General features: G+C 42.0%; 2 protein-coding genes across 3 annotated transcripts; both read left to right on the top strand.

Annotated features, from left to right (window-relative positions):
• The first annotated feature begins 1,744 nt into the window (after nt 1-1,744).
• On the top strand, nt 1,745-11,685 carry mettl2a (methyltransferase 2A, methylcytidine). The gene is made up of 9 exons (XM_056288394.1): nt 1,745-1,929; nt 2,842-2,930; nt 8,402-8,646; nt 9,787-9,836; nt 9,982-10,042; nt 10,150-10,289; nt 10,375-10,481; nt 10,650-10,715; nt 10,788-11,685. Exons 1-9 carry the CDS (start codon nt 1,745-1,747, stop codon nt 10,934-10,936), a joined length of 1,092 nt encoding a protein of 363 aa, XP_056144369.1. The 3' UTR covers nt 10,937-11,685.
• Nucleotides 11,686-12,469: 784 nt separating this feature from the next.
• tlk2 (tousled-like kinase 2) lies at nt 12,470-24,609 on the top strand. Of its 2 annotated transcripts, none has more exons than XM_056287362.1 (21): nt 12,470-12,491; nt 14,085-14,167; nt 15,690-15,761; nt 15,871-15,940; nt 16,031-16,074; nt 16,284-16,382; nt 16,580-16,681; nt 17,144-17,236; nt 17,455-17,565; nt 17,700-17,836; nt 18,042-18,194; nt 18,304-18,370; nt 18,499-18,596; nt 18,731-18,812; nt 20,452-20,543; nt 20,736-20,825; nt 20,983-21,152; nt 22,624-22,762; nt 22,880-22,991; nt 23,108-23,215; nt 23,408-24,609. In XM_056287362.1, the coding sequence occupies exons 2-21, from the start codon at nt 14,087-14,089 to the stop codon at nt 23,579-23,581; spliced, it is 2,094 nt and encodes a 697-aa protein (XP_056143337.1). In that variant the 5' UTR covers nt 12,470-12,491; nt 14,085-14,086; the 3' UTR covers nt 23,582-24,609. The 2 variants fall into 2 exon arrangements, with proteins under 2 accessions (XP_056143337.1, XP_056143336.1); XM_056287361.1 differs by lacking the exon at nt 12,470-12,491 and adding an exon at nt 12,532-13,060.
• Nucleotides 24,610-25,451: the final 842 nt, after the last annotated feature.

Consider the following 25,451-nt stretch of genomic DNA (forward strand, 5'->3'; position numbering starts at 1 on the left):
CTCAGTTATCAAATTGGATAGTCCTAGAAATGATATGGAAGCTTTACATGGACATTGTTGAATGGAAAAGTTCTCTGTCAGTCTCTGCATCCCACAGGGATTCCATGGATTCCCCATTAGAACTGAAAACACCAGCAAGGATAAAAATCCCTAAGTGTGCATGTAAATGGGTTTGGTCCATCTCCTTCCACCTCTCTCCAAAAACATGCCTCCCCCTCCAAATTAGAGCAGTCCAGAAGCATTTTCTGGATGAAGTCTGTGATGAAAAATTAAAAAGAAACTTTTATGTCTTGCACATGAGTAATGGCCATCTGTGTTGGCTCTGATTGCACCTTTATCACATTGGCAGCCATGTGGGGTGATCCATTCCTTGGGCAAGAAGACCTTTCAATTTCACAATTTTTTTGACATCCATATTTCCCCTCCTGCAGCCTGTTGATAGGCTGGTCCTGAGGTTGGCTGCCGACGGGCTGGTCCTGGAGCTGGCTGCTGATGGGCTGGTCTTGGAGCTGGCTGCCGACGGGCTGGTCCTGGAGCTGGCTGCTGACGAGCTGGTCCTGGGGGTTGACCTGAGGGTCAATGTCACCCTCTTCTTCAAACTCACTGTCAAGATTCCAAATTGGCAGAGATAGGATTCTCATTTTCGGAAAATCCTTCATCTTCCAAAGTGAAAGATGCACCTTCCACACTTCAAAATTTATTTCTAAGGCCCTCTGAGCAGAGATTTTTTTTGCCATGTTGATTGCTTGTGGTGAGAAGCCACACAAGCAAAGATATTTGTTTGTTGCGTGCCTCCCCAATGTGCAGCTGGTGTGCATTGTGAGAAGATATTGAATGTTGTGAAATAAAGTGCAGGAGCAGACAGGATTTCATGCGCGAAATATAACAATGCTGAAAGTGTGTACGCGCGCGCGTGTGTGTGTGTTTTTTTTTTTTAGTTTCACACACTAAAGAGGGTAAAGAGGGGGAGATGCGGGTTCAGACAGATTCTCAGTGCTTGAATTTCAACCCCCCCCCCCACACACACACAAGGCCCAGGTACAAGAAGACTACACAATTTTCTCACTTTTATTACTCAGTGAAAATGTCTTCTTTTACATGTTCCTCACAGAAGATGAGCCAAGGCCAATGACTCCCAGGCTGAAAAAAAAATAATTGTGTCACTTTTCTTTTACTAAACAGTCAAAACGGGGTCCCACATACCTGAACATCACACAAGGGTTAACTTTAGACACGGCAACTGTAAGCCCTCAAGACATGGCATAGCCAGCCCTCAATTGTTATGTTTTATAATGCTTTTTTGTGTGATTACATTAGATAAAGTTACTAAGAAAATGTCAACCAACAAAGGGGCTGTTGTGTGGCTCTGTGAAGTGAGGGAAGTTGGGTTGTCCTTATGGAAGGGTCTAACAAACGTTAGGATATACCGCCCTCTACTGTATAAACACTAAACTGATCCTCTCCGTAGTATTGGATTTATTTATGAATTGCTGAAAATCCCATTGGAAATAGTTATACAATGACGTACACGTATGTATGTATGTATGTATGTATGTATGTATGTATGTATGTATGGATGGATGGATGGATGGATGGATGGATGGACGGATGGATGGATGGATGGATGGATGTATGTATGCAGTTAAAAAAAGAAAAAGAAAAAAAGACCAATCAGATCGACAAGGTACAGAGTCTGTCGAGGGGTAGGGCCGCTCTATTCATTTGATTTCTATACTGTGGTTCTATGCTTGACGTCCTGTCGGAGCGCCAGTCCAACATGGCGGCGCCCCGTGCTGCGGCTGGACGGAACGCAGACGGCGTGGCAGAAGGCCAGACTCTGTCAGAATCTTGCAGCGTTGACGTGAAACGACCTCAGTTCGGAACGCGCTTCTTGACAGACCCACGTCAAGTTTTTCAACACAATGCGTGGTTTGTAAAGCTTATTTATCTTTATGACCCTTCATGTGACAGCCATAGCCAGTGTGTTTTTGGGGGTGGATAGTTAGCATGATTTGTTCGAATAACTACTCGGCTTATTAACGCTGTCCACTTAATTAACATCCGCTGACTGTAGTTATTTGTTGTCGATTGTCATCAACATTTTTCGGGGGGTTGATCTTATGGTAGCTATAGCTGACGTAAGCAATTTTCTGAAACCTTTCACCTTAACCCATAGTAGTAAGCTACAATTCAGCCACTGAAGGAATCTAGGTGCTGCATTCCTTCAGTGGCTGAATTGTACCTCATTCCAGGATGAGGCTGCTCATTTGATTTTCAACCTGCCATGATGCACACAACTCTCCTCTGTGTCGTTGCACTGGCTCCTGGGTGCTGCCTGTGTAAAGTTCAAAGCGGTTGGATTTCCTGACAGTCCAATGAACTGCACCCACTTATCTGAAACCCCATATTAACACGTACAATCTGATCGGCCTCTTTGTTCTGCCTCTGGCAACCGTCTTTGCCCATTTCCAAAATGACAAAGTCTAGGTACACACGTTTCTCTCACCTGGCCCCAAATAATAGACAAGACTCCTATCCTCCATGAGAGACTCTTTTATTCGAGAAAGACCTAAGAATGTGACTTTTCCGGGCCCACCTTAATACAAAGTCTAAGCATGACTGTTAAACCGAGTTGTGGCATTCTCCCTGAGCTAACTTGTAATTTAAATCTATTGTCACTCACTTGACATGACATGCATTCTTCATTTGATTACTGTTGAGTGCTCTAAGATGCCTTTGAGAGACAACGAATTCATCTTCTATTTCCCAACTCCTCTAGTAAGTGGTTTAGGACAAAAGTGTCTGCTAAACGAGAAAATGTGAAATGTTTTTTGTTTACAGGGACAATGTGGAGTGGACAGAGGAACAAGAGGCAGCTGCAAAGAAGAGGGTGCTAGAAAACAGCCAGCCACTTCCTCCAGAGAAACAAGGTTGTAGAATCATGCTCTCACAAACTCTGTTAATCTCAGAATGATAATCAAGGATCTGTTTTGGACTGATGAAGTTGTAACAATTTAGATCTCATCCTCGTTTCCTTTATTTAACCCTTGTTTGTTTACTTATTTTTACATAAGTGTTTTGGTAAGATACAGAGGTAGATCACAGAAAGTTGAATCAGTTCATCTGGACACAACATTTATTGACAAACGTTTCATCACTCATCTAAGTGACCTCGTCAGTCTCAACTGACTGCAGGTATCCCCACCCTTATAAACAATACAGTTGCATAATGTCCTAACCAACGATTGGTTTCATATGCAAATTGATGTGCCCATTAACTAGAGTTGCAATTGTCATGTGTACCTATTCACAGAGGATTGGGAAATAGTTGCAATCACAGCATTGTAAGATTGTGACAGATGTGCTCTTAGGCTCCCCCCTCGATTCAGGGATTGTTGTTCCCGCTTCATATAGATGGCCTCTTTGACTCCCCGTTCAAACAAGCATCCCCCCTCTCTACGATGTGCTCATCCTTGAAAGAGTGGCCACTGGCCTGTAGATGGGTGTAGGCTGTGGAGTCCTGGCCTGACGTGTTAGCTCTCTTGTGTTGTGCCATCCTCTTGGCCAGCGATTTAGTTTCCCCAACATACAAGTCACGGCAATTCTCTTGGCACTTAACAGCATAGACTATATTGCTCTGTTTGTGCCGGGGGACCCGATTCTTTGGGTGGACCAACTTCTGGTGCGGTGTGTTTTGGGATTTGAAAGCAACTGTTTGGAAAGCAACTGTTTGGAAAATACGCATCTCAACTTTTCCGCCACTCCCGCCACATATGGAATCACCACTGGTTTACGCTTAGACAGCTGTTGTCCTTCTCTTCTCTTCGATCGGCTGGTGCACTGTTTAGGCGTCTTCACCCAGTTAGGATAACCACACTTAACCAGGGCCTGTTTAATGTCCACAAATCTGAACCAAGTGCTAGGTGGTGTCCTTGGATAGGACACCAGAGCCCTCTTTTCCTCTTCCTCCATGTACAAGTTGGCCACTACAGGTGAGACTGGGGAACCCATAGCACACCCATACCTCTGCCTATAGTACTGTCCCCTGTATGTGAAGTATATGGACTGAAGACACAGCTTCAGGAACAGACAGACTTGGCCAGTGTTAAAGGTGGTCCTATTGATAAGGGCGGGGTCATTTTGTAATTTCATACAGACCACCTCCATCAACAGGAATGCATGGGAAAAGCGATGTAACATCATAAGATACCATTGTTTCATCCCTCTCCATAATGATGTCCCTCACCTTATCCACAAAATCCATAGTGTTCTGAATGTGATGTTCATTACTGCCTACCAACGGGTTAAGAATAGATACCAGAAACTTAGAGATGTTATAGGTCACTGAATTAATCATACAAACAAGAGGCCGTAATGGCACATCCTGTTTATGTATTTTAGGTAACCCATACAGACTAGGTGTAGCTTCCCCTGGCTATAATCTGAGGTACAAAATTCTGTCAGTAGCATTGTCCTGTTCTATCGGCTTCAGACAATCTATCAATTCTTTCTTGTAACCACTGCCTGGATCTCGTTACAGGGGCTCATAAGTACTTATGTTGCTGAATAATGTCATAATTTTCTTATGATAGTCTGTCTAGTTTAATACAACAGTGCATCTGCCTTTGTTTTTACTAAGAGCCGTGAGAGCATTCCTCTTGTTCTGCTGATGTTGGACGGTGGCGCCTTCGCATTGCTAAGGCAGGCTGAAACTTGATCTGCAGTTGCTCCGCTTCCAGATCCCTGATGTTGTTGTTATGGATCACTGATTCCATGGCTGTGATCAATTCCAATATCGGGATTAGCCTCGGCATGATGGCAAAATTCAGCCCCTTAACCAAGGATGTCTTTCTCTGCCTGGTTGAGTTGTCTGTCGGACAGATTCTTCACCCACTTGTTCACATCACTGGTTTTTTTCTAGCGTCCATCTCTCTGTCTGCCGTTGAGGGTGCCGTCTGTTGTCTGCTGATATCTCTGGCATGCAGCAAGTGGGTCGAACTTATTTTGCTGCCGGGTTTTCGGGTTTCCATGTTGTGCTAGACAAGCCTTCTCCATGAACTCAATCACATGTTGGAAAATGGTCTCATGTAGACGCGACGAGAGTCTCTGTCGGAACTGCTCCTCTTTGGTTTTCAAAGCGTTGATGGTAAAATTAGTTTGTCTCACCCATTCGTTCAACAGCTGGCACTGTGCCTTCTCAGGGATTTTGCTAACTCGGTGGTCCTTGACCGAAGATTTGATATGCAGGCTCTTAGGTGTAATCCCGCTCTGTCTGCATCTGAGGCTGAATCTCAGGTGGTTCCTGCAGTCTGCCATTTTACATACCATTCACTTGTACTCAACGTACAAGTTTAAGGCAGTCCTTGCTGAAATGAGTCAAAATGCCTTTATGCATGCATGTAACTAACAACATTGTAACTCTAATTAATGGTCACGGCAATTTGCATATGAACCCGATCGTTGCTTTCGGTCGTTATGCCACTGTATTGTTTATAATCATGGGGATACCTGCAGTCATTTGAGACTGAAGAGGTCACTTAGATGAGTGATGAAATGTTTCTCCCAATAAACCTTGTGTCCAGGTGAACTGATTCGACTTTCTGTGATTTCCTTACCTGGATTATTGAGAATGCATAAAGACATACAGGGGTAGATGTTTATCACAGGGGATTTAGGATATTCACAGTATTCCGTGTATTCATAGTCGATGGGGCTCATGTCTAGATGGATTTCTTCAAAATTGCCTAAGGTCAAATGGAATTAAAGCTGAAATTCGAAACTTTTTTCCCTTAATAAATCATAATTTTATGTATCTGGGTAATGGAATAGGGTTACATAATACTAACCAGCATCCTGACAAACATTTCTGATGGAAAAAACAATCAATATTACTGTAGAACAGTCTTACAATATATTTTGATGAAGTTTGTAATGCGTTAGACTGCCAGCACTAGCTTTGGCCCAAGGACTCACATTTTTACCAAGGTGCAGACTATTTACTGGTGAGCTGACAATACATGAGCCACAATGGCTGCTACACCTTGTTTGTAGTCTGAGAAAAATCAGTTGTAACAGGTCTGTTTCTCTCTACCTCATACAGTGCATCCAGAAAGTATTCACACCCCTTCACTTTCCCCACATTTTGTTCTGTTACAGTCTTATTCCAAAATGGATTAAATTTCTTTTTTTTCCCTCATCAATCTACATACAATACCCCATAATGACAAAGTGAAAAGGTTTTGTAGAAATTTTTGCAAATTTATTAAAAATAAAAAACTGAAATATTGCATGTACATTAGTACTCACACCCTTTACTCAGTACTTGGTTGAGGCACCCTTGGTAGCGATTACAGCCTCAAGTCTTCTTGGGTATGAAGCTATAAGCTTGGCACACCTATATTTGGGGTATTTCTCCCATTCGACTCTGCAAATCCTCTTGAGCTCTGTAAGGTTAGATGGGGAGCGTCGCTGCACAGTTATTTTCAGGTCTTTCCAGAGATGTTCAATGGGGTTCAAGTCTGGGCTCTGACTGGGCCACTCAAGGACATTCACAGACTTGTCCCGAAGCCACTCCTTCGTTGTCTTGGCTGTGTGCTTAGGATCGTTGTCGTGTTGAAAGGTAAACCTTCGCCCTGGTCTGAGGTCCTGAGCGCTCTGGAGCAGGTTTTCATCAAGGATCTCTCTGTACTTTGCTCCATTCATCTTTCCCTCGATCCTGACTAGTCTCCCAGTTCCTGCCGCTGAAAAACATCCCCACAGCATGATGCTGCCACCACCATGCTTCACTGTAGGGATGGTTTTAGCAAGGTGATGAGAGGTGCCTGGTTTCTTCCAGACATAACGTTTGGCATTCAGGCCAAAGAGTTCAATCTTGGTTTCATCAGACCAGAGAATCTTGTTTCTCGTGGTCTGAGAGTCCTTTAGGTGCTTTCTGGCAAACTCCAAGCGGGCTGTCATGTACCTTTTACTGAGCAGAGGCTTCCGTCTGCCGCACTCTACCATAAAGGAGTGCTGCAGAGATGGTTGTCCTTCTGGAAGGTTCTCCCATCTCCACAGAGGAACACTGGAGCTCTGTCAGAGTGACCATTGGGTTCTTGGTCACCTCTCTGACCAAGGCCCTTCTCCCTCGATTGCTCAGTTTGGCTGGGCGGCCAGCTCTAGGAAGAGTCCTGGTGGATCCAAACTTCTTCCATTTACGAATGATGGAGACCACTGTGCTCTTCGGGACCTTCAAAGCTGTAGAATTTTTTTGTACACTTCCCCAGATCTGTGCCTCGATGCAATCCTGTCTTGGAGGTCCACAGACAATTCCTTTGACTTCATGGCTTGGTTTCTGCTCTGACATGCACTGTCAACAGTGGGACCTTATATAGACAGGTGTGTGCCTTTCCAAATCATGTCCAATCAATTGAATTTACTAGAGGTGGACTCCAATCAAGATGTAGAAACATCTCAAGGATGATCAGTGGAAACAGGATGAACCTGAGCTCAATTTTGAGTGTCACAGCAAAGGGTGTGAATACTTATGTACATGCAATATTTCAGTTTTTTATTTTTAATACATTTGCATAAATTTCTATAAAACCTTTTTCGCTTTATCATTATGGGGTATTGTGTGTAGATTGATGAGGAAAAAAAAGGAATTTAATCCAATTTGGAATAAGGCTGTAACATAACAAAATGTGGGGAAAGTGAAGGGGTGTGAATACTTTCCGGATGCACTGTATATATTGAACTATATTGAACCACTGTTCTACTGTAATATTGATTGTCTTGTCCAGCAGAATCGCCATATCATCAAGTTTCAAATGTACAGGCGCGTCTGGGTATTCTGTGGCCTACCAACATGGGGATCCCAGTTTGAATCCCCGTATTTCCTCTGGCTTCGTCAGGCATCCCTACAGACACAATTGGCCGTGTCTGCGGGTGGGAAGCCAGATGTGGTTATGTGTCCTGGTCGCTGCAGTAGCTCTTCCTCTGGTTGGTCAGGGTGCCTGTTGTGGGGGAAGAAGGAGGAACTCGGGGGAATAGCATGATCCTCCCACGCGCTACATCCCCGTGGCGAAACTCCTCACTGTCGGGTGAAAAGAAGTGGCTGGTGACTCCACATGTATCGGAGGAGGCATGTGGTAGTCTGCGGCCCTCCCCGGATCAGCAGGAGGGGGTAGAACAGCGACCGGGACGGCTCGGAAGAGTGGGGTAATTGGCCGGATACAATTAAGGAGAAAAAGGGGGGAACATTTAAAAAAAAAGTTTTAAACGTACAAAATAAATGTTATGCCTTATGTGTATTTTGTTTTAATTAACCACCATTTATGTTGCTTTTTCAATACAATATGAGTAAAGGTCGGATAGAAGATACTGCTCACTCAGACTCATAATTGCTTACTTTTTATTGCAGAGGAATATGACAGGCGGGCAAATGAGTATTGGAATGAATTTTACACAATCCATGAGAATCGTTTTTTCAAAGACCGTCACTGGCTCTTCACGGAGTTCCCAGAGCTGGCTCCAAAGCACTGCCTCAGCCATGAATCCCATTCTGAAGTGGCCAGCGTAGATGGCATTCAGCAGGACAGTCTGGACCAAGTGCAAGTCACAGGTGGTGACTTCCCTGGCTCTTCTGCCACATATCGCATTCTAGAGGTTAGAAACTTCTCTTATCAAATTTGAGTTTTTCCATGCAAGAAACAAAGATCAAGTTCCAGGGATTTTTGTTTTCATCAGTTACAGCAAAAGACAAATCTCTTTTAGGATTACATGTCTGATGATAGTTTCAGTGCACAGTTGTAACACTAGAACGACCGGGATTTCACTCCTACCTAAAATGACCATGGGCGGTCAAAATGACTGCTGGTTTTTAAACTCTATTCTGTCAAGATAAATACCCAATTGAGATATTAATGCATTGCATATATTAGTATGTCTGTTAGGAAACGACTGACACAAAAATTAAACAATTTAAATTTCAGAGAGACATGGTCAAACTTGAATAGCAAAATTGAGAAAGTGAAAATATTACCTGAAAAACAAAACGGAAAACACATACTGCTAATCTAACAAATGTACCAAGGCCTATACAACCTGAAATATAAAATAAAAAAAGAACTGAAAATAACAATTGAAACAGTCCCAAACAATGACCGGAACTTAAAAACTACCTTCTGTCAAGATAAATACCCAGTTGAAATATTAATGCATTGTATATGTTGGTATGTCTGTTAAGAAACAACTGACACCAAAATTAACATTTCAACAACTTTAATGCTATCTGTCAAACAATTTAAAATCACCGCTGTCCAACACCTGTAAATACTGCAGCACATCGGTGGTAGTCATGGTGCATCTGAAACGGCGGCTGTAACCAGACATGCTGGAAATAATCAAAAATTAAGTTTAGACTATTACTCTGCACTGGAGAACGCTAGTGTGTTTCTAGGACACAGCAATGAACTTCACAAAGGAAATGATGTGACCAACACATGTCATTTAAGGTAGATCTTATAACTTTTTTTTTTTTGCAGTTGATCTAAAACTAATTTTAATCCAATTGTACAACCAATCAGGGAAAGGCAGGTCTGTATCTTTTTTATTTTTTTCCCCCACAAAGTTATTTAAACTTTGAAAATCCAAAACGGTCAAAATGACCGCCTTGGTCGTTCTAGTGTTAAGATTCTTGTCAGGGTTTATTCTTTTTATTCAGCCTGGTGTAGTGGTGTTTATCACTGAGTATCAAACAAATTGGAATAAAAGACCTTTTACTGTGAACTGATGTTCATCTGATAGGTTGGCTGTGGTGTGGGAAACACTGTTTTCCCTATTCTGAAGACCAACAAGTAAGTACAACGAGGAAACATTTGTTTTTCCTTTATCCAAATCCAATTTGGTGTTGGAAATATAAACCTGAAGACATCTTAATTTGATTTACGTGTTCAGCTTTAGCACTGTAATGACCGGGACTTGTGTGATTGGCTTTTGCAGTGACCCAAGACTCTTCATTTACTGCTGTGATTTTTCCAGCACTGCTGTGGAGCTAGTCAAGGTAGGATTAAAGGGGAGATAGAAGTATACTGTGAGATAGCTATACAGTGTAAGCGTTGGTAAAGTTGTGGGCTATGTGATGACTTGATATGACCTTCTTGTCGCCAGTCTAACCCAGAGTATGACCCTGAGCACTGCTTTGCCTTTGTTCATGACCTCAATGATGTGGAGACCAATTACCCTGTTCCTGATGGAAGCCTTGATGTTGTGGTGCTCATCTTTGTGCTGTCAGCCTTGCATCCTGACAAGTAAGATCCTCTCTTTCTTTCTCTCTTTCTCTTATTGAATGAAATGCTAATAATTTCAGACTTATTTCCCCTTCCCTTGTCTCAGGATGCAGGCGTCCGTCAGCAGATTAGCTCGAATGCTGAGACCAGGAGGGGTGATGCTGTTTAGGGACTATGGCCGCTATGACATGGCACAGCTTCGTTTCAAGAAAGGTTATACTGGCAAGGGCTGTGTGGTTTCGGTGTTTTGAAATGAAACATTTAAAAACATTAGTGGATTATCATTGTTTGGGTTGGTTTGTGCATTAGATATTTGATTCTGATTCAACTCTGTTCATTTTGTTGTGGTCTAACAGGCGGGTCCATCTTTTCTTCTTCTAGGAAGATGTTTATTGGAAAACTTTTACGTTCGGGGTGATGGAACACGAGTGTATTTCTTTACTCAAGGTAAATGAGACTTAAATGTCTGGATTTGTAATTTATGAAATATATGGAATAACATAATTCTCTTTTTCTCAGATGAGCTCCATGAAATGTTTACCAAGGCAGGTCTGGAGAAAATGCAGAATCTTGTGGACAGGAGACTGCAGGTGAACAGGGGCAAACAGCTAACCATGTACAGGGTATGGATTCAGTGCAAGTACTGCAAGGCTGACAAACGCCTGTGACACATTGCTGAGAAGATACAGATGATGTGTCCCTCGGTTGGAAATGGAACCACTGGAACTGGAGGAGGTTACAGTCATTTTTATTATGTGTGTATGGAAAGGGAGATACTTCTTTAAAAAAAAAAAAAAAAGGGCGGCACAGTGGCCCAATGGTTAGCATTGTTGCCTCACAGCAAGAAGGTCCTGGATTCGAACCCCAGGCCATCCCAGGTCCTTTGTATGTGGAGTGTGCATGTTCTCCCCGTGTCTGTGTGGGTTTCCTCCAGGTGCTCCGGTTTCCTCCCACCATCAAAAAGACATGCATGTTAGGGTTAATACTCCTGCCTGTGCCCCTGAGCAAGGCAATGGAAAGAAGAACTGGAGTTGGTCCCTGGTTGCCACAGCTGCCCACTGCTCCTATACAATAGGATGGGTTAAATACAGAAGACAAATTTCATTGTAACCGTACAATGACAAAATAAAGTGGCTTTCAGCCTTTACTGTGGGGACACAGGACATGAGATTGAAGATGGCCATGTAACAAAGGCATAATACTAAATCGTTTCCTATAATGTTGGACTATATCTTTGGCTGATGCCGTCATAGAATTGCACCCCTAGCTCAAAAGCGAACTTGACTATTCAGAACAGTGGAGAGCTGACGAGTTCTTCATTCTGAAAATGGGCTCGTTACCCTCAAATAAAATTTTGTATTCTACCAAGTATTATTCATAATGATCTGGTGTTTAAAAATAAATGGTATGATTTAAACGCAAAAAACGTTTGAGCCTTTCTTTAATGAATTGAAAAAAGTGAAAGCTTTTTTTCCCCACATTAGTACAAAACCCAGAGCCGTTGATCATCATTTGATATTTTTTAAATCCAAGAAAAATTAAAATGGTCTGCAGTGGTAAGTCTCCATATGTGGCAGTTTTTGCATAATGTCTTCACAGTAGTTTGCTCTCAATCTTTAGCTCATCTTGTGTTTCAGGGCCTGTTCAACACACAGTGGCCCAGTGGTTAGCACTGTTGCCTCACAGCAAGAAGGTCCAGGTTCGAATCCCAGGCCGTCCCAGGTCCTTTCTGTGTGGAGTTTGCATGTTCTCCCCGTGTCTGTGTGGGTTTCCTCCGGGTGCTCCGGTTTCCTCCCACCATCAAAAAGACGTGTGTGTTAGAGTTAATAATCCTGTCTGTGCCCCTGAGCAAGACAATGGAAAGATGAACTGGAGTTGGTCCCCGGGCGCTGCAGCTGCCTACTGCTGCTGCACAACAGGATGGGTTAAATGCAGAGAATACAGCTCATTGTAAGAATACAATGTCGAGTGGCTTTCATTTCATTTCCATTTGATGGAGAGAGAAAAAGGATCTACAGTAGCATAATTTGCTACACTAAGGAATTATATGCATTTACAATTTATAACACCATGTAAATGAATGTATGGGGGGCGTAATGGATTGAGTAATTTATTGAAACATCATTTTGAGGTGGGTGGGTGATGTCTAATCGTCTTCAATGTTAAAGGGATTCTTGGGCTGCACAAGAGATTTGGGGGCAGGCAGGCGTGGACTGAATGAAGGTGAGGAGCCAGATATTTAAACAATCTCACGAGAAAATATGAGATTTACAGATTATTGTTTACATTGCAAAAACATGAGAACCGAACCGATCCGGATTAAACGTGAAATAATCGCAATAACAGAACTACCGTGACATATTTTGCCGAAGAAAGCATCTGGAGGCGAACTTTGTTTTGATCGAGCTCAGAATCTGACTGGGAGCTTGTCTCGGCCAGCCGGGGAGAGAAAGGCAGCCCGCCTTGAGAAATCATTTCTGCACATCGGTGGAAATGGCGAAATAGACGTTGGCGGTAGTGCGGTATTAGAGAGAGCTGAGGCCGGTGTGGAGCGGCGCTGGGGGAGCGGGGTGTGATGGCGGGAATCGCCGCGTAGACTCCGTAGGAAGGCGCATTCGGGACACCCGCGAGTTCCGGAGGCCTCGAAGGGAGTCTTCACGGCTCGTGCCCGCGTCTGGAGCGTTCGCGATCAGCACGCGAGGGACGTGGATGTGGATGAGGCCTGGTCCGGGAGGGTCCGCCTAGCACCGGGGAGACGGGACGACCACCGACCCTCCGGAGGGTTTAACACAGTAAGTGTTATTCCCTGGCATGGAACATGAAGCACATCCGGGTGGTTGTCCCCGTCCAAGAGCCTGGGTGTCACAGCACACAACACCCGTGGTTTGACAACACACATTCGAGGAGACGCTTCTATTTGACAGTCGACTGTTAGCCGGTTAGCTAACTAACGCTAGCTTTAACTAGCTTGTTCGTTTTGTGTTTGATGGCTGTTATTTTTTCAGCTAAGCAAGGAGCAAGAACTATCCAACTTCGATCAGTCTTTGTCTGGATGGTTTGCTAGACAAATTTTATGTTAGCCAAAATTGGCTTCTTGTTTTATTGATAACTAGTAGCCAGTCTCAATCAAGCAGGTTTGCTAATTTCACTTAGTTAGCTAGTCAATATGCTAACAACTTATTGATAGGACATATTGCTTCGCTAGTTCTGAATGTGCAATCGTAACGTATCATCACTGATCTCGAAATTTTATAAGCATGCTGCTTGAGAAGCTGTTCAGTTAATGTATACTGCTAAAACATGACTTAAAACAATAGTCAACGCTGGGCGTGTAACCTTTGCCCAAGATAGCAAGCCAGGCACTTATTGTCTAATGTGGCCTTTTCTATTGCCGTGAGTAGATATGTCCGTTCCACTATAAATGACCTTTTACTTCAGCCAGGCTCCAGCGCCATGTAGACCTGTAACACCAGTGCATTGTGACATGATGCTCTAATTTTCTAAATCTGCAAAGACTTGACACATCTGGATTACAATGTAATTTTGATATACTAATTGCCAATGTGTTGACTATGTGCATTTATCTTGCTGTGTTTTTGGATGCAAGTAGTCATTATTTAATACACAATTCCATTTCACAATTTTTTGTGTCTGTATTAGGATCATAGATCACAACAGGAATTTTCCACATCGATATAACATAAGACAGCCATGAGTCATCAAGAGCCAGTGCTACTGAAGTAGTGATGTCACTCCCACTTCAATATTTTCGACCCCACAACCTCTTCATAATCTCTTCTCATTTTGTCTTTGCAGCCATGATGGAAGAACTGCATAGCTTGGACCCCCGGCGGCAGGAGCTGTTGGAGGCTCGCTTCACAGGAGTTGGTGTGTCCAAGGTTTGTGTGACAGTATATATTGTCAAGGTGGAATAAGGGAGCTACCACCTGTCAAAGAGCCTCGAGTCAGATTGTCCCAATGACACATTTGCTCTCCACCTGTCTTTCTTCTCTCTCTCTCTCTCTCTCTCTCTCTCTCTCTCTCTCTCTCTCTCTCTCTCTCTCTCTCTCTCTCTCTCTCTCTCTCTCTCTCTCTCTCTCACACTCTCATGCGCTTTCTCTTTTTCAGTGTCATTGTACAGGCTTGGTCCCTGTTCTCCCCCTCTCCCCCCTCCCCCCTTCTGTCTCTGGAGAAGGTTGAGCTGTGTTTTCTTGGCTGGTGTGATATGGCATCTCTCCCTGGCTCATGATGTAGTGACTGTATATACTAGCGGTGGAATCTGCCAAAAAGGCCACAGACGGGACACGGGAAGTGGTGGTGGGGGGGGGGACTTGGAATAGCAGGAAATAAGATAGGACAGGAATGAAGATATAGTTCTTGACCAGGTGTGTGAGCAGAGGCAGCGGTTAGTTTTTATCTTAACTGGCGTGGTACATGGATTGAGCTGCCTTTTTTGGAAGGTGATCAGGAAGCACCAAGGGAGCAAGAGTTGGTGGCAGGAGTGGGCCCTGTGCCAGCCATAGGCAGCGATGAGCTCAAAGCATGGCATGGCTGCTGCTGCAGAGAAAATGGCAGCCGTCACTAAGGCGTCATCCACCTGCCCATATGATGTAAGACTAGAGAGGAAAGGCAAGAGAGATGAAAGGTATGGGTTGGTGGTCTAGAAGTCCCTCAGTCCCTCAGAACAGTATGCTGTTGTTTTTTGACCTTGAACAGTTCTGTGACTCAAACTCTCTGATCACTGAGTTTGCAAAAAAGTAAAGAAGGTAGGGAAATTGATGCCCTGCAAGGAAAAATTGCTAGCACACTTAAGCTTATGGAAGAGAGAGGCCTACTCAAATATTTGGAAAGTGCAATTCCTTTGAACATGTCTGATCAAAGATCCAGAAGGTTTTGATGGGGGGAAAAAACATTATCTCTACTGGATCGAGCACAACACCTTTCATTGGCTTCACCAGAGACGAAAGAAAAAGACAGTAAGATGACAGTGAAAGGTAGCAAAATGGATGACATGATCTAAAGGTGACGGAGAGAGGAACACATCCCCAGCAGCATGCTTGATGTTCAGCCATTTTAGGAGGCTTCAATGAGAGAGCTCTAGTGTGCTCTGAATAGCTAAGTGTCTTTAGCCCTGATTGGACGGTGCCTGCTGAATTTTGATGTGATTCATTTGACTGACATGCATCACCTAGGAAACTGGCATTAGGACCAATATGGGCAAAAGATTCAGTGCAAAGCTAATGGTGACAGCACTCCTCCATTCTCCTTGTTTCTCTATTAATGTTTTCTCTTTGTTTTCCTAGAGAAATTCATGCAAACACATGCATGTTTCAGTACCCCAAATAATCACCTGGCTACCTAACACTTGCATCTTCATTTTTTCTTTTATATTTAACTGGTTTTTTATTTTGTTTTAAACAGGGTACAGGTCAGAATGAGTCATCCAATCAGAGTCTATGCAGTGTGGGTTCTCTCAGTGACAAAGAGCTGGAGGTCGGTCTCTGTTTGCCACATCTTAATTATGATATGTGAAGCTGAACATTTCTCAGTGTTGCCCAACTTTACATGTTCAGCTTTATTTCTCCTCATTACTGTTCATCAGACTCCAGAGAAAAAGGCGAATGACCAGAGAGCCAGAAAACGGAAAGCGGACCCCTATGACAGCAGCCAAGGTGAGAATTTCCGTCCCTCCTTTGCAATCCTCTCACTATGTAGTCCACTTCCGAACCTCTCTCTAACACCGTGCCCCCGGTGTCCTCTAGGCAAAGCAGGAGCAAGGGGACATAAGATTAGTGATTATTTTGAGGTGAGTTGCAGCAATCTTTTTTTCCATCCATTTTCGGGGTATATATATTAGCTCATGTTTAATTTTTTTTTTTTTACTTAAGTTGAAGATGTGTAACTTTCTGTCCTTTTTTTTCCCTATAAAAATTGAACTTATCTGCTCTCATATAGTTCATTTTGATCTTTCTGTTAAATTTACTTTTTATGTTTTCTGTCTTGTCTATCGGTCAGTTTGCAGGAGGTAGTGGTCCTGGTACCAGTCCAGCCAGAGGGATCCCACCTGTGGCCCGCTCATCCCCTCAACATTCCCTCTCCAACCCCCCTGTCATGGTGAGAATGTTAACTCTCTTGCCAGTCCAATGTTAACTAATGTCTCAGTACTTTGTCCTGCCATTTTGCTTTTTATTAACTTCACAAATTAAATTACTGTTTAGATAGTCTTGATATGGTTCTTGAGAAGACTGTTAGTGTACATGTTCCCGCAGTATATAATTGGATATTTTTGGTTAACTCTTTCTGCCTTCCAGGTGCAGCAGGGAAGTCCTTCTTCCATAAGCTCAATCAACACAGAGCACTCGTCATGTTCCCTTAAGCCTACTTCTTTTCACTTGCTCCACAAAGCCACACAGGTACTTAATACTCGACCATGCCAGTTTATATAGTTAGTTAATATAGCTGTTATAATCATGGGAGGATTTTTTTTACAGTTGTCATGCAGGTGTTGGCAGCACTGAAGTAGCTACTATAGCCACTGTAGAGAATGTCCTCAAGGGTGTTATGGGTTTTGCACAAATGTTACCAACAACACTGCATTTTCTGAAGAAAAAAATAAATCTTCGAATACATACACAAGAATAAAAAAAACAACAACAGTGAAATTTGAAAGATGACAAGCTAGCATAAAAACTTGTAAACTAACTAGCTGTGTTTCATGGGAATCATCAACATAGTTTGATGGTGGAAACAAATGTATGTCCGGTGGAATGACTTGGATGAAACTTGCTATCGTACAACTAGTGTTGTTGACACTTACATGGCGTTTGATCAACATGTTTTCTCCTTCAAACCTTTGTTCTTACTGTGTCCTCTAGTCCGACCTTACCATTGAGAAACTCACAGCAATGGAGAATAACAAGAACTCTGACCTGGAAAAGAAAGAGGGCCGAATAGATGACTTACTGCGGGTACTGGTCTTTATACACCCCACCTCACTCAATCCCTGTCAATCAATTCTTTATTCTTCATTGTGTACTCTGTCATGTTATTACACTTAAAGTGTGTTGGAATTATCATACTTCCTTCATTTGTGGTTCTACCAGTTTTAACAAGATTTGCTTATGTTCATATTGCTTCTTTCGACTTCAACTAAATGTTTTTTCTCTTTGTACATGTTTTGCTAAAGGCTAACTGTGATCTGCGGAGACAAATTGATGAGCAGCAGAGAATGCTGGAGCGATACAAAGAACGCTTAAACAAATGTGTAACCATGTCCAAGAAGCTGCTGATTGAGAAAGTATGTATTCTAATATCATGCTGGCCATGTATATAATTTCTATGTTGTGTTTTTTAAGACAATGGAACTGTTGGCTGGTAATGGATTTAGTAAACTCTGTTTGATTTCCATGTTTCTCTTTACGCTTCTTCCAGTCGAAGCAGGAGAAGATGGCATGCAGAGATAAGAGCATGCAGGATAGACTTCGACTCGGTCACTTTACCACAGTAAGACATGGAGCCTCTTTCACTGAGCAGTGGACAGACGGATATGCCTTTCAAAATCTCATCAAGTGAGCGTCTTTTTGTCAGTCTCTACTTTTCTTAAACATTTCCTCTACCCATTACTCTCTTCTACTCTTTCCTTCTCCGATGCTGTCTATCTGGGGATGTTTTGTTTTATATTTCTCCTAAGCATAATTGGAGTGAAAAGATTTATGGATCTCAAATGACCCAGCTCTGACTTCCTCAACACCTGTCTTTATTACGTGTATCCAGGCAACAGGAAAGGATCAACTCCCAGCGAGAGGACATTGAGAGACAGAGAAAGCTGCTGGCCAAGCGCAAGCCACCTTCCATGGCCCAGACTCCACCCCCTAGCCTGGAACAGAACAAGCGCAAGAGCAAGACCAATGGAACAGAGAGCGAAGCGTACGCTGCCATTTCTCTCCCCCGATGTTGCAGTTGTTTTGTTTTTTTTTTTTCCTGATACTATTTCCTGAGCTTCACAGTCACTTAGTGCGGTTTTGTGTTCTCACAGGTTATCACAGGCAGAGTACCATGAGCAAGAGGAAATCTTCAAGCTGAGACTAGGTCATCTTAAGAAGGTAATGTCCTTTGGTATCTATATTTTGTTTTCCATTTGTTTTTGGCCACAAAGCCAAAAACAATGTTTGTTTTTTTTTGGCATTTTATTGCTCAGCCGGTTCAACTGCTACTTGTCTGTCTTCTCCAGGAGGAGGCGGAGATCCAGGCAGAGCTGGAAAGGCTGGAGCGAGTGAGGAACCTGCACATTCGCGAGCTTAAGAGGATCCACAATGAGGATAACTCCCAGTGTGTGCTCTTTTCTTTACCCCTAGCAGAGGGCTACTGTGCCCTCTGCACCATGTGATTGGTTGTTTTGAAATTCTTTGTGTAAGTAGGGTGATTTTTTTTTTTTTTTGGTAACTTTTTTTCTCCCCCTACAGATTCAAAGACCACCCTACGCTTAATGACCGCTACCTGCTGCTCCATCTACTTGGACGAGGAGGTTTCAGTGAAGTTTACAAGGTGTGGTCAGATTCCTCTCTTTTAGAATTATCAAATCAAAATCAAATCAAGTCAGTTTTATTTGTATAGCCCAATATCACAAATTACAAATTTGCCTCAGTGGCCTTAACAGCAACATAACATCCTGTCCTTAGACTCTCTCATCGGATAAGGAACAACTCCCTAAAAAAAAACCTTTAACAGGGAATATCCTTAAAGACAAAGACATACATTTAACATATGATGTAAGGCCCTGTCGAATCTGGGTTTTGTTTTTTGTCTTGTTTTTTCTTTTGGATTTATTCTTGTAAGTCCATTTCTGGACCTATACAGTTAAAGTAAATCAAATGTCTTTAACTCTTTGTCATTGTCTTTGATTACTATAGGCATACAACACACTTATCTTTCAGCATTCACTGCAATATTATGTGGCTGGTTAGAGTGTATTTAAAATTATTTTCAGTGTAAATTTTAACTTGGGGGGGGGGGGCATTTGACGGAGCTAATGAGTGGAGGCAAGCTTGGCCTTAGCAAAATGTTGACTGTTGGTCGTTGTTTGTACATCCTATATCCAACACAAATCAATAATAATGGCAGAGCTGTGCACAATTGGAAAACTTAGCTAAGATCATTGTCTCTTACAAAAACGTTTGCTGCTGCAGTTGATTGTGTATGATAGGATTCTGGAAATCAGTAGCTTTGGTCCTCAGCTCCACCACATTCAAAGCTGTTGTAAGATAATTGATTTTAATTTTTGTGACCATGCACTGTAATTTTGATTCGATGAAGGGCTTTATTATCTTATCCTGGCCAAATAATTCTTAAAAATGTCAAAGATTGAGGCAAGCACAAATAAATACACACAAAACATCTCACAAATTATCATCTGTCCCCTTTACATGCTGTGTCAAAGAAGGTTGAGTCAGTTCATCTGGATACGTTTATTGACCGATACGTTTCATCACTCAGCTAAGTGACATCTGCAGGGGATACCTGCAGTCAGTTTAGACTGAAGATGTCACTTGGTTGAGTGATGAAACGTATCTGTCAATAAATGTTGTGTCCAGATGAACTGATTCAACTTTCTTTGATTTTCTTACCTGGATTATTGAGCATGCATCAAGACATTTCCATGCTGTGATAATGACACCTTTCTCTTTTCATAATGGGAAACACTTTTAATAACAATTTATGATGCAGGACTTCAGTTAACAATTTTCATTGAGTTAATCATTCTTTTCTTTTCTTTTTTTTTTTTTGCATTTGGTCTTTGAAATGTCAAAAATAATGACAAAATCCTATCACAAAGTGCCAGTGCCATCAGTGATGCAACTGTTTACTCTTGACAAAAGTTAAAAAAAAGAAACCCTCAAGCATTTCTTTTTGTGATTGTGAATCATAGGACAAGCAAATCTTAGCATTTGTGAAGCTGTAACCAACAAATGTTTTGTATTATTACTTGATAAATGGGCTAAAAAAATAATCGATTACCAAAATTAAAATACATTTTCTGCTGAGGAAGTACACCTCCCCCTCAAAACAGAAAGACACTTCCATCATCTTTGTTTAATCAACAAAAACCTTAGCGTTTTGCTGAACTTACTGAACTCTAATGTCTTGTGGACATCAAATCTGAAACTGCCTCTGACTTCTTTTCCAGGCCTTTGACCTGACTGAGCAGAGGTATGTTGCCGTCAAAATCCACCAGTTAAACAAGAACTGGAGGGATGAAAAGAAAGAAAACTACCACAAGTAAGTGTTTATTTCACTGCCACTTAGGAAAATTTGCAGGCTATTTTCCCGCTATGTCCTGTTACTTAATGCACAGGACACAACATTAACTTAAGACTTTACCATTTCTTCTCTGTAATTTACCACATTTTATGCTGAGTAACTAGGGCAAAACACATGAAATGTTAGAAAAGAAGTTCTTTCTCTTTTCAGACATGCATGCAGAGAATATAGAATTCACAAAGAGCTGGACCATCCACGGATAGTCAAACTCTATGACTACTTTTCTCTTGACACTGACTCGTAAGTCCTTTCCTTTTTAAAGATGTGCCTTTTGAGACAAAGCTTATATCAAGGCAAAATGCTTTATGTGAAAGCTAGAACATGCAATCTTCAATTAGTAGTCTGTCTCTGTTTTGACTGAATGTGCTGAGTGTATTTGGTATCTGTTTTCGGGCAGGTTTTGCACGGTTCTAGAATACTGCGAGGGCAACGACCTAGACTTCTACCTGAAGCAGCACAAGCTAATGTCTGAGAAGGAGGGTCGCTCCATCATCATGCAGATTGTCAACGCCCTCAAGTACCTCAATGAGATCAGACCGCCCATTATCCACTATGACCTTAAACCTGGTGGGTCCCCACACCAAAGTAATGCATGTTGACAGAGGAGTTAACTTGATCCATTAATTTAAATAATGATGAACTTGCTGGCTAACATTAATTTAACAGTAGCTAAAAACAATAGGCACTATGTTTCTTATTCTGTCGTAAGCTAATTTGACATAAGTTAAATTAACTTGCTACTGCAACATTGTCTATAATATTCAGATCTGATTTTGGTTGTTTTCTGGAGCAAATATAGTACACAACATTTTAAAAGTGTATTACCACTTCAACATAGTATGTACACTCTCTTTCAAAACTTGCCTCTTGGTTTGTTTATGTAGCCCAATTTGACTCAAAACAATCACAGGACTGACAATGGATGCATCCAAGTACTGAAATAGAGCAAGCAAGTCCCTTTCACAAAATGTGCCTGGGAGTTTTTTTTTTTTCACGGCAGCCATAACAAGGAGCGTTTAGTACCATGGTGTACATGGTACATCATTGGTAGTATTGATTTTGTGAAGGAAAGGGAGCCTTGTAGCTCCTTCCCTACCTGTAATCAGTGAGGATAAATATGACCAGCCTAAAAAAAAAAAAGGATTCCCGGACCCCAATCCATTGTCATTTCAGTTTTTGTATATGTCAATATTACCTAGACGTTTTGCAATAAACTGCGGAAGATAGATGTTAGGAATGGATGATTCGAGCACCGGCATGGTGGATGGTACTTGTGCTCAGTGAAGAGAAGAAATCCTTTAGATAACCATATCCTGTATTATTTATAGTGCTTCTGCTCTAGAATTTATAGTGATGACTTAAAGGTATCCATAATACTATAATTCCTTATTCGTTCTTCTTTTTCTCATGTGTATAGTCAGAATATTTTATTTTGGCTATAGCACATATAGTTGTTTCTTCCTGAATTCCAATCACACCGCAAACATATGGATTGGCTTTTATTTAGTTTAAAAATTAGATGGGCAATAGTGTGGACTGTAAGTATACTTTGTAAGGAAATTTGTTTTTCTAGATTTGTAGTTTTTCCTGTTGAACAGCAACATCAATGTCAACTTCATGACACTACATAGCGAAGAACGTTTGTTTTCCTTTAGTTGATTTCAAATTCTTATAACTTTCCCTCTACCTTTTGAGGTTTTCAAGATAGGTCAATGAAAAATGAAAAGGGAAGGAGAAAATTTGGAACTTTTTACGTTCGGTTCTACCATTACCATGTGCAACATCATAGCTGCAATGAATCACTATCATGGTAGTTTGAAAACACATTAGATTTTAGTATTCAGTCTTTTGAAAACTACACTTAGTGGGAACTGAGTTTATATGCCTACTTCATACATCATAGGTCTGAAGAAGAATAAATAAATTATTTACTTGTAGAGCTGTTAATCTACCTGAAACACTGATGTCAGGATAAAAATCTGAACTATGTTGACCCGAGATACCTTTCATATGACAAAACATGTGCTTTCCTTATCAGGTAATATCCTCCTTGTGAATGGCACAGCTTGCGGGGAGATCAAAATCACAGACTTTGGCCTATCAAAAATCATGGATGATGACAGCTACAACTCAGTGGATGGAATGGAGCTCACGTCACAGGGAGCAGGGACATACTGGTGAGGGTTGTGCTGCAGTGTGGCACCCACTGTGTGATGATGACATGATAAACTGTAGCACTTCTTGTTGTTTTTGGAAAGTGACTCATTTAACTTTGCTTCCCATTGACTTTCCAGGTACCTGCCCCCAGAGTGCTTTGTGGTTGGCAAGGAGCCTCCAAAAATCTCCAATAAGGTGGATGTTTGGTCGGTGGGAGTCATTTTCTACCAATGTTTGTATGGCCGCAAGGTAAAGGATAAAGACAAATACACACCAATTTAACTGTCGAGTTTATAATTAGCATGGCTTCCTCAAGATTGGCATTATTTTGTAATAATGCTAAACAATTTTTTCTCCCTTTGTAGCCCTTTGGGCACAACCAGTCTCAACAAGATATCCTGCAGGAGAACACCATTTTGAAAGCAACTGAGGTGCAGTTTCCCCCCAAACCAGTAGTCACACCTGAAGCTAAGGTACTGGAATCCTAGTTTGATGTATCCCCTGGTTTACTGTGAACTAATATCCCCATTTAACATGATAACCTGCACCTCCAGCCCTGTTTAGAAGAATAAATGTATTCAACCCCATCTCTTACTATGCATAGCAGCACTCTAACCCTGTCCCTCACATTGTAATTCCTGTCTCCTTCTCTTTCCTCCTTCTAGGCCTTTATAAGACGCTGCCTGGTCTACCGTAAAGAGGACCGCATTGATGTGCACCAACTGGCCAGTGATCCTTTCCTCATGCCCCACATCCGCAAGTCAGTGGCCTCCTCAGGTACTTCGGGTATGGCCATGGCCTCCACCTCCAGCTGCTCCAACAGCAGCGCCTCAAATTGAGCCTCATTTGCCTCTCAAGTGACTGACCTAACGAAAGGGGGCTGTTGGGGGCTACACCTGATCAAGTCCCGCACCGCATCCCACCTTGCCCTGTTGAGTCCAAGAGAATCCGCAGGGAAACCGGCAGAGGGTGGGTGAGAAGTCATGGGCTGAGTGAAGAGGATGACTATGAACTTCCATCCCCCATGTCCACCAACCCCACCTCCCTGCCTTTTTACTGTAAGGGGTTGGCATTGTTCTGGGGGTCAAAGCCCTAGACTACCCACACAGCAAGGAGCAGGGCATGGCACTGCGTTTATGGAAGAGTGGGCTTCAGTGTTGGGCATATTCTTCTGCAAAAAAAAAGAACATAAAAGAAGTGTAGAACTGCTTCAGCTTTGCCAGATGGAATGGACTGTTGAAAGCCCCATACCGACACATAAACACACTCATGCATGCACCATTCTGGTCCAAGGTAGTTTGAACTCCCCAAGTTCAAAGCTTTGGTTTGTACTTGGCCTCCTGAACCTGACTGAGTGTCGGGAGCACCGGTCTTGCCAGTTTCTGTACTGACCCTAAATGTGTATGGCACTCTGTCATCCAACCCACCTGTTCTGGGAACTCCTTGCCCCACTTATTAAATTCCAGACCCAGATAGTTTGTGACAAGGAGGGCAAAGTAGCCGTGCTTCCTTGTCTACTTGTCAAACTCCTGTGACCAAAGCTTGTAACTTCCAGTTGGTGGCAGTGTTACACCTCAAGTTTTTATAATGAATTGGTTTTAAAAGTCTGTGTTACTATGAAGTGGAAGCTTTGTTGATGAATGATCCCTTCTACATTTTTAACTTTTCAATTCAACCAGTTTTATGAAGAAAATTGTGTTTTTCAAGTTGCCTTTGATTAGAATTGTTTTTACTTTGATTGGCCCCCTACCATGAAACACTCATATTTATTTAGGTATGTTTGAATTTTTTTTGGCCAATAAAATGCAAGGGACTGGTTTACCCAGTAGTACTGTTGGGTTATATTGGGCCTTAGCAGAGAGTTGCATAAACCATTAAATACTATTGGTTAAATTTGTTTTTGGTGGTCTTGGATTATATAAGATGGTTTATTATTCTTGTTTCTGAAACATCACATGCTTTCTGACATTAATTGTATGCACATCATGGCAGCTTATTTCAGGTGTGTGTGTGTGTGTGTGTGTGTGTGTGTGTGTTAGTCTTGTACCACATAGATGTATATACAAATCTGTGCATCATCCATACTTGATCATCAATCTGTTGATGCCCACTTGCATACTAAAATTGAATTTCAGGAGTCGTTATCCTTGCTATTAGATCGTTGTAGTATGAAATTCTTCTCTTGCTAGAACTCACGTGTAAGCAACGGTGGGGTCCCAAAGTGGGTTTCCAATAGCTTGACCAGATGGATCTAAAAATCATTTAAGTGATCAGTTGTATTTAAGAAGTAATGGCATGAAAATTACTCTTAAGTTTATGAGACAACAAACCGGGACTCTAAATTGTAATACCACACTGATTATAACCTGGAGCTGCTGAAGAAGAGACCAATCTCTGAGCTCCACATCATCACAAAATCCTTCTGGGTACTTCATTTCAAATTTTCTACTTCATTTGTTAAATTTCAAGTCACCACAAACTGCTCTCTCATTTGGATGGAGAAGTCCCTTCACTAACGGCGGCATAATACAGCTGATATTTATCTTTGGATCGAGCATACAGTTTGCATACAATGGCATGCCCCATAGTGTTGTGCAGTTTCAACCCAATTACACGCAGACTAGTGTGCATGAGAAATGGCAATAAACCAAACAGTATAGATTTCAGTTGTTTTGTTTGTAACAACAAACAAAAACATTTCGTTGTATC

This window comes from Lampris incognitus, chromosome 10 (assembly GCF_029633865.1).
Source record: "Lampris incognitus isolate fLamInc1 chromosome 10, fLamInc1.hap2, whole genome shotgun sequence".
NCBI classification, from domain to species: Eukaryota; Metazoa; Chordata; class Actinopteri; order Lampriformes; family Lampridae; genus Lampris; species Lampris incognitus.

What these genes read in the sequence shown, in the direction of transcription:
- tlk2 (XM_056287362.1), top strand. Translation starts at nt 14,087, where the DNA reads ATGATGGAAGAACTGCATAGCTTGGACCCCCGGCGGCAGGAGCTGTTG. An exon ending in GCCTTTCAAAATCTCATCAA is followed by an intron (nt 17,837 to 18,041) that starts GTGAGCGTCTTT and finishes ACGTGTATCCAG; the next exon opens with GCAACAGGAAAGGATCAACT. An exon ending in CCACTATGACCTTAAACCTG is followed by an intron (nt 21,153 to 22,623) that starts GTGGGTCCCCAC and finishes TTTCCTTATCAG; the next exon opens with GTAATATCCTCCTTGTGAAT.
- mettl2a (XM_056288394.1), top strand. Translation starts at nt 1,745, where the DNA reads ATGCTTGACGTCCTGTCGGAGCGCCAGTCCAACATGGCGGCGCCCCGT. An exon ending in ACTTCCTCCAGAGAAACAAG is followed by an intron (nt 2,931 to 8,401) that starts GTTGTAGAATCA and finishes TTTTTATTGCAG; the next exon opens with AGGAATATGACAGGCGGGCA. An exon ending in AGTGTATTTCTTTACTCAAG is followed by an intron (nt 10,716 to 10,787) that starts GTAAATGAGACT and finishes TCTTTTTCTCAG; the next exon opens with ATGAGCTCCATGAAATGTTT.